The sequence below is a fragment of the Zeus faber genome (assembly GCF_960531495.2).
Source record: "Zeus faber genome assembly, chromosome: 4".
Lineage (NCBI taxonomy): Eukaryota > Metazoa > Chordata > Actinopteri > Zeiformes > Zeidae > Zeus > Zeus faber.
In genome coordinates this window covers 29,916,507-29,925,707 of record NC_137191.1, presented here as the reverse complement: position 1 = coordinate 29,925,707, position 9,201 = coordinate 29,916,507, and the positions used below count along the sequence as shown (strand labels likewise).

Sequence of the window (9,201 nt, the reverse complement as noted above, 5' to 3'; positions counted from 1 at the left end):
ACAGATACATTCTGTAGAAACCACATTTTCGAGTCTCCGTAGGTTGATCTATAATATAAGTCTCGGCTTTCTCTCATCCAATGCAGAAGATCAAGTCTGACTTTTAAATAATATAACACAATGCTTTATATTTTACCGCGCTATCAGACAGGATTTCTAGCATATCCCAGCACTTGACAACAGTATATCGAGAATTCTGTGTGTCTGTTTTTAGACGGGCTTTTTCACTGAAACCATACTACAATCGCCTCTATTGATGTAAACGAAAAACCTTATCTGCATCTGTACGTCTCGTACATCACGACCCGATACGTAGTGCATCGATCTTCGATCTTAAAAGACGCGGGGCCAGGACACCCCTCCGTTTAGCCGAGGAGACACAGAGACGAGATATTGTCACGGAAAGCGATTGGTTAGTGGCTTAAAGCGTCTTCAGATAGTGTTTGCCACTGATGCTGTCAACCAAAAATGGCCCACGGAGCAAACAGGGGAATACGGCTGCAGATGGCAACGGACGGGTGTCAGACACATCCACACACATGCACAAGGGACAAAATGGGCAAAAGATGCCAACCATGTGCTGTTCTAATGATTGATACTGATTCCATAGTACCTATAGCCTGCGCAAGAGACTCTTTTTTCACGCCAAGTACCCTCCGTCTTAGACAGTACACATCGGGCCAAGGACCCCATTCGATAAGATACACTATACTTTCGTTAGGGAGATAACAATGAAGCTATGATCAAAACAGTCATTATTGCACATACGAAGTTGGGCTATTAATCATTTTGGTGGGGATCCCCTGAAGCCTCTGGAAGGACTCTCCGTACCCCAAGCGTTGAGAACCATTGGCCTATGCTGTCCGAGAATGCAAGGAGTTTCACTTCAGATAGCTGAAGACGCGATTTGCGGTCTCTCGAAAGACATCGCGATGCTTTTCGGAGTGCGCATTTTTAGAGTCTCTTCTTTAATATCCTGCAAGTTGATGCTGTTTTTCCTCCAGATCTGTCAGCGTTAACAATCAGCAACCATAGGGGAAGGCTGACACCCCCAGGATTAAAGACGGCAGATGAGATATATCGATATAATATTTATATCAGGGTGTGACACTAGTCATCATCTGGGATTGTTATATCTGTATGTAGATAAATGTTGTCTTCGAGGCCACTTTACAGTAAAGTTATGCAATTTTCTGAACTTTATAGACTGTCCTAGCTGTTCTAATATTCACATTACCTATTTCTTGTGTGTAAATACCTCGTGAGCACCAACATCCATCCCCAGTTTATTGATATGGAGGTATTTGTCAAAAAATGTTTGATTTGATTGCCCAGCTCTACCGCACAGTGCGCCTTGACGTGATTGTGTGTTGTCATGCGTGCGTGCGTGTGTGTGTGCGTGCGTGCGGGTGCGTGTATGTGTGTGTGTGTGTGTGTGTGTGTGTGTGTGTATTGGGATGGGAGATCGTATCGGTAGTGTTCTCCTCAATAAAGTATATAAATATACTTTGAACACAATCCAATGCGTAGGTCATATTACCCACTCCATTTACCCAGCGTCCTGCATGGGTGCTGCAGGTTGCAACAACTCCCCATACAAGCCAGCCCATTGTTATTCACTGCACGCAAGGAACACTGACACACGCACGCACACGCGCGCGCACACACACGCACGCGCACACACACACACACACACACACACACACACACACACACCATTCCATAGTTCCCCTATAGCCAACAAGGAGGAGGGAGAGAGGAGAGGACACTCCACATAACTGTGCGTTTCACGTGTACTTTCCGTCATACTCTTCACACAAGCTCGTCCATCCACCCAATCCTCACCCATCAGCAACCAGTTGAGTTCCCCTGTGCATCTCTCCATCCATCCATCCTGATCCCCCCCCAGCCAGAGGAAAAAAAAGTGGGAATCTTACCTTGAGCGCCTCAATATCCAAAGACGTCGACTGGTCCATGGCGAGGAAGAGGAAGGAGGAAGAACTGGAGGAAATCGGAATTAGTTAAGAGGTGGGAAAATATATTGTTGATAGATTGACAAAAAAAAAAAAGTTGTGGTGCGGTCTACAGTCCCTTCAGTCCCCCGCAGGGCAGCCCGGGTCCCGGGTCCCTATACCCCCCCCCACTGCCCGAGGCGACAGATCTTCTGGGTCTTCTCAGTTTCATCCACCGGTGGATCAGGGTTGAATTTCCTCAAGATGGTTTCTTTTCCGTGCTCATATGTATAAATATTTATAGGCGATTTAAATATTTATATCTATATCTATATCTATATATCTATATCTATATCTATATATATATATATATATATATATATATATATATAAATATATATATATATATATATATATAGATATAGATATATAGATAGATATATATAGATATATATATATATATCTATATATATAGATATTTATATTTCCCTACGTGTATTTAAAGCTGCGAGGCTTGGAGCGCGCACGGCAATTCTTCATTATAGGGCGAACTGCTCTTCATTTTAGGCGGAAGACAAGAAATAAAATCTCTCCCCGCTGCAGTGAGGATGGAACTGGGAGTGTATCCGTCAGTTGCGGAAGAACAACAAAGAAGAAGAAGACAAAAATCCCTTTTATATCCCGTTAAGAAATGGAAAAAAAAAAGAAGAGAAGAGAGTTGGAGACCGAACGGAGCAAGTCTCCAGAACGGAGGATGCGCCGCGCTGCCTGGGCGACTTCCATGCGGCAAACCGCCAGAGATACCAGGAGGAGAGAGAGAGAGAGAGAGAGAGAGAGAGAGAGAGAGAGACTGTCTGAAGCGAGAGAGGAGGGGAGAGAGGGAGAGGCAGAGTGAATAGACAGAGGAGCGAGAGAGAGAGAGAGGGAGAGAGAGCGAGAGAGAGAGCGAGAGAGAGAGAGAAATAGAGACAGAGAGAGAGAGAGAGAGAGACGGTGTCTGAAGCGAGAGAGGAGGGGAGCGAGAGAGAGACAGAGGGTGTGTGAAGGGAGAGAGAGAGACACAGACGGAGCGAGAGAGAGAGAGAGGGTGTGTGAAGAGAATGAAACGGAGAGAGAGAGAGAGAGAGAGAGAGAGAGAGAGAGAGAGAGAGAGGCTTATAACTGTATTATTCTACTGAGTGATGTGTGCGTGCGTGTGTGTGCTATGTTTCGACTAGTGCGCGTGTTCTTGTGCGTGTTGTCCGTGTGTGTGCGCGTAGTGTGACGTGATGGAGACGAAGACGAAGTGGAGTGTGTGTGTGTGTGTGTGTGTGTGTGTGTCGATCTAATCAGGTAGATGAATCGAAAACAGCCGTGAGCGGGGGACAGAAACGCGCTCCGGAGGTGTTCTCCCACGATGTCTGGCTGCTCCTGAGGACCTGAGGGAGAGCAGGGGGGAGAGCGGCGGGGTGGGGGGTGTATATGAGAGAGAGAGAGAGAGAGAGAGAGGGAGAGAGAGAGAGAGAGAGAGAGAGAGAGAGAGAGTGAGAGTATCTGAGAGCGGGGGGTTAAATTCAGGGGCTGTTGGAGAAAGTCTGGAGCTGCTTGGGCGCGCGTGTGTACGCGTGTGTACGCGTGACTGTGTGTGTGTGTGTGTGTGTGCGCGCGTGTCTAAGAGTGTGTTCGCGTGTGGAATAGTGCGTGTGTGACTGCGCACGTCTCGAGCGTGCGTGTTGCGAAAGTAATAAGTGAGTGGTCGGGTGATTTGTGCGATACAACGCGTGTGTGCGCGTACGTGTGTGAGGATATCTGCGTGTGTGTGTGTGTGTGTGTGTGTGTGTGTGTGTGCGTGAATGTGCGAGAGAGTGCGTGCGCGTGTGTGTGCGCGCGTGAGGATATCTGGGTATGCATGTAAACGTGTGAGAGCGTACGTGCGTTTGAGAGAGTGTGTGCGTGTGTGTCTGTACGTGCGTGCGTGTGTGTGTGTGTGTGTGTGTGTGTGTGTGTGTGTGTGCGTGAATGTGCGAGAGAGTGCGTGCGCGTGTGTGTGCGCGCGTGAGGATATCTGGGTATGCATGTAAACGTGTGAGAGCGTACGTGCGTTTGAGAGAGTGTGTGCGTGTGTGTCTGTACGTGCGTGCGTGTGTGTGTGTGTGTGTGTGTGTGTGTGTGTGTGTGTGTGTGTGTGTGTGTGTGTGTGTGTGTGTGTGTGTGCGTTTTCTCTGACGGTGCAGATTCTCGCTCCCAGCCCCGCCGCGCTGTCGTGGGGTTCCGTCGCTCTGAGCTGGGGAAAGAATCAGAGCGGGTGTCGCCGCCTGCCGACCACCGGAGCGTCATTTATATCACGTCACGGCACGTCGCGTCTTTTTTTCTTCTTCTTTTTTTGGAACTGGCGGGACGAGAGGAAGGGAAAACGTCACACTGCGAACATGTACACATCATTTGTTTTAAGTAGATGTTATTTTGATATTTATTATTTGTAAGGTAACAGAGTAATATTGAACTATTGAACACCTCCAACTCTCTCTGCTGAATTGACAATCCACATATCTTCTCACCGACTCCTCTTACTCACATATTTACCAAGGCCTAGATACTTATTTACTTACTCACTTAGTTACTTACTTAGGCGTACTTACTTCCTTAGTAACTTGGGTGTGGGGGTGTAGGCAATTTGGCCCGGGATCAGGGTTGCTGTAAGCCTGTTGCTCGTTAGAGTAATCAATGCGGAACAAGTCAAACCCCCATCCCCACAAAAAAAAGAGGAGCCCTTATCTCGACATGTTTTCAATCTGCTCTGGGCTTGTTCCATCTTGCCCACTCTCTCCAGTAAAACTGGTACTTTTCAACCCCATCGTCTGTGTCTCTGCGTCGAAGGCCCCTGGAAACGCCACTCGGCAGGCGCGTGACAGGTGTAACTGCCACAATGGCACCTGAACAGGGACTTTCCGGCATGGGGGAAGGACACAAAAGGGATGTCCTAAGACGCACTGGAGCCACCAGCAGGTCAACAGGGCGGCCACAGCACCAGCCCTCTCCCGACTGGAGGCAGCAGCTCAGCGTAGGACCGGCGGAGAAGCAGCCGCAGCAACCTCCATGGGTAACCGTCTGCACCTAGCTGCTTCGCCCAGCAGCCACCGTTGAGACCATTCAGCAGCCAGGCCACTCCTCACAGGAGCCCCTGCAACAGCCAAGTCCGACTACACCTCCACCAGCCAGCACAACAGCTGAAGGCCCCACACTCTGGAAGGGAGGAGGGGAGTCTGTTGTCCCACTGGGGGAGGGTCCCCTATGGACCAAGCTGTTACAGGGAACCAGGTCTCCAGGAAGGGGACCGTTTCTGTTTTGTTGGAAATTTTTGTTTGTTTAGGGTATGGGAACCCTGTTATAGAGTCGGCCTTTTTTTCTTTTTTTCTCTGTATAGGGGGGCTTGGCCACAGTTTGGTGTTGGGGGTATGTGGTGTGGAGGTGAGGTGGTTCAAGCAGCCATACCTGTCTTGGGTCGAGGTAATTGGGACCGGGATCATAGAGGGTGTATGCCTGTTGCTTCTTAGAGTAATCCAAGAACAACAGGTAAAACCACCATCCCCACACATAGGAGAGGAGCCTTTGTCGGACATGTTGTCTATCTGCTCCGGGCTTGTTCCACCTTGCCCACTCTTGACAATAAAACAGGTACTTTTCAATCCCATCGCCTGTGTCTTTGTGTCAAAAGGCTCTGAAAATGCCACGTGGGTGGTGTGTCGCAGGCGGAACTGCCACAGTTTCTTTCTTACTTATTCTCTAACTTAGTTATTTACTTGCTTTCTTACTCAATCAGTTATTATTTACTTAGGGATTCTTACATACGTTGTCACTTACTTACATTACTTATGCTTACTTTCTCACTTAGTGTCTTATGTAGGCCTACTTAGATAGGTGTACTTATTTACTGACTTACATAGGCCTACTTAGTTAGTTTGCTCCTAACTTACCTACTTACTCACTTCGTTCCTTATTTAGGTACATTGGCCTATTTATGTTCTTATTTACCTATTTACTCACTTAGTTACTTACATAGGCCTACTTGCTTACTGACTTACTAACTTACTTACTCACTCACTTAGTCACTGACTCGTAGGCCTACTTAGTTACTTACTTACATAGGCCAACTTGCTTACTTACTTACTAACTTACTCACTCGCTTCGTTACTAATTTATATAGGCCTACTTACTTACTACCTTACTTACTTAGTTACTTACATAGGCCTACTTGCTTACTTATTTACTTACTGAGTTTCTGACTTACATAGCTTTACCTTCTTACTTACTTACTAACTTAAGTTACTAATTCAGTTACTTACTTACCTCGGTCTACTTTCTTACTTACTGTCTAACTTAGTTTAGGTAAGTTTCATTTAGGAGGATTTAAATGTATACTTAATACAACACATACAATTAATTATATTATATAATTATAGCACCCAGAATTGCGATTGTGGCACTGCCCCTTGTGATCGCCTGCGTGAGCACCTCGTGTCGATTACGCACATCTTCAAATTTTATATATTTTATATTTATTATAGACCTTATTGTGCATAATCACCGGGTGTCATGACATTTCACTGCATATATGTATGACCCTATGTATATGTATGTGACAAATAATGTCTTGAACTTTAACTTGAATTTAAACTTGAACTTACCTACTTACTCACTTAGTTACTTACCTAGTTACCTAGGCCTACCTATGTATTCATTCCCTTGGTTACATATTTACTTACTTAGGCTTTCCTACATACATAGGCCAACTTAATTTTAAATGTATTTAATTATTTACTCACTCACTTACCTACTTACAGTACATAGGCAGCCTTCATACTTACCTTACTTAATTACTTACCTACTTAGGCCGACTTACTCTACTTACCTATAACGTACATACTAACTCTACTTACTTACTGACTTACTTATAACCTATAATATAAGAGGCAGTCAGTCTGCATTGCCGGCGTGGCCCACCAGTAAAAATTTTAACCTACAATTCAAAGAGTCCCAACTTGTCCCTGGCTTGAGGGAGCAGGGACGAACTGCTCCTTCAAATGTTCTTATTTTCATTTGGAAGACAAAAGAAAAGCATGTCCACTATCTCCTTGAAAAGCTTGTTGTAATGTCATCGCCATATATAATAACTTTGCCGAGACACAGGGGCTCCGTTCGCACTTCATCAAGCCGGCACTGGAGCCCGAGAGACGGACGGGCAGAAGTGAAACCACGCCTTTGAAGTTCCTTTTCAAGTCCCATCCAATCCAGATCGTTGTTATGTCCCGTAACCTTCAAAGGTTACAGGCCTCTGTTTTATTTAGACTGCGCCTCGTGTACTCATACATACACGCATGCATGCATTCACACACACACACACACACACACACGCATGCACACACACACACACACACACCTGTACAGACCTATTCAACAGCACTCCAGAGAAGACAACGGAACATTTGTTAATATAAGAGATAACCAACATCACATTTATGAACAGTGCTCTCATTTTCAATTTTTTTCCGCTTCTGCCTCAATCTCACACTGGTTTGCTGTTGTCTACTTTTCCCTATCTTTATCTTCTTTCTCCTCTTTCTTTCTTTCTTTCGTTCTTTCTTTCTTTCAAATTAAGGAAAGTCTCATTACTTTCCCCATACCTCAATTCTTCCATACGGTCTCGCCCGCACTCTCACACAGCTAGGGAGAGAGAGAGAGAGAGAGAGAGAGAGAGAGAGAGAGTAACTCTCTCTTCTCCAAAACTCGCTGCCGTTGGGCAATTAATCATTTTTTCGCCCTGAGGCGTCGTCGCTGGACTGGAGCACTCAAATCCCAGGTCACCCGTATCCTTTCTGACGCGACATCATCCCCAGCATTTTAGAAAGAGCGAGGATGAGAGAGTCTGGACCGGATGATGTCATCCCGCCATTGTATTATACATTTATTAATAATTTTATTATATATGCATAACATTACTATACATTTATTACACATTATATTATATACACACAGTTAATATCAATGTAATTATATATACTTTACATGAATAGACATAATTTTATACATGTTATTATTTATACATTTCATTATAATGCATTTATAACACATTTGATTATTTATGCATTAAATAATTTATACGTTCCACTATTATACATTTATTACGATTTTATTATATAAACATTACGTGACATTATGTTTTTACTACACATTTTATTATATATAGATTTATTACACATTTTATTATCTATAAATTACACCCCCGACGATGGAATGACATCACAAACCCTTCCTGCATGTGTATCTCTGCCTTTCTCCCTCTCCCTCTCTTTCTCTCGTAATGATCTCAAACGTCCTTCCCGGCAAGAGAGAGTAAAAAAACAAAAGACAAAACCTGTGCTCCCCAGGCATTAACAATATGACCATATAACTCCCATACAAGCAGAAATCAATAGTTTGCTCCCTGGCTCCTTTTTTTCCAACACTGAACGCTACAGTATGTAGGTCTTCCTCTGGCTGGGGTAAAATACACGACGCAGCGTCGCAGCAGCAGTGGTGCTGACCGACTTTTATTGGGTGTTTCTATTTTTTCCCCTTCTCCTCACTCCCTCACATCTCTCTCTCTCTCTCTCTCTCTCTCTCTCTCTCTCGCTCTCTTGCTCTCTGTTTTCTCCATCCCTGACTTTATTCCCTCAAAATTCCTGTGTGCATTACGGGCACAAATTTTTGTGTTGGCAGCCCCACGCCGAGTATCCGTTGCAGTCGGGGCTATATCCTATCACATTAGCTGATGAGAGAGGAGATGAGTGGCAGGAAGATTAAGGGCCTGTTTTCAAGATGCCCAACGCCAATTGACACGTGCAATTTTAATTTAAATTTTTTGGGGGAAGGTGTTCCATGACTGTAATCGCCATAGGGAATGAATTGTGGTTTAACGAGATCACCACATGTACAGATTGTTTCATGGGGCATTGGCTTTCATTCCGGCATGCATTTCATTTTGGCAGAAGGAACGAAAGAGAGGGAGAGTGAGAGAGAGAGAGAGAGAGAGAGAGAGAGAGAGAGTCCATCTATCCATCTATCTATCTATCTATCCATCTATCTATCTATCTATCTATCTATCTATCTATCTATCTATCTATAGTTCTATAGTTCTATATATCTATCTATAGTTCTATCTATAGTTCTATTCTACCTATCTTCTATATATCAATCTTTCTTTCTTATATGTTCCCTCCATCTTTTCATCATC

The 9,201-nt window shown here is 44.6% G+C and overlaps 1 protein-coding gene across 1 annotated transcript in view; it reads right to left on the bottom strand.

Moving 5' to 3' along the window:
* Positions 1–1,976, bottom strand: part of sgcz (sarcoglycan zeta) — a gene marked incomplete at both ends in the record, with an annotated part of 413,270 nt that extends 411,294 nt beyond the window's left edge. Inside the window, one exon of the mRNA XM_079999368.1 lies at positions 1,938–1,976. Coding sequence (XP_079855494.1) covers positions 1,938–1,976 — 39 coding nt within the window. The remainder of the gene's footprint in view (positions 1–1,937) is intronic.
* Between the last annotated feature and the right edge of the window lie 7,225 nt (positions 1,977–9,201).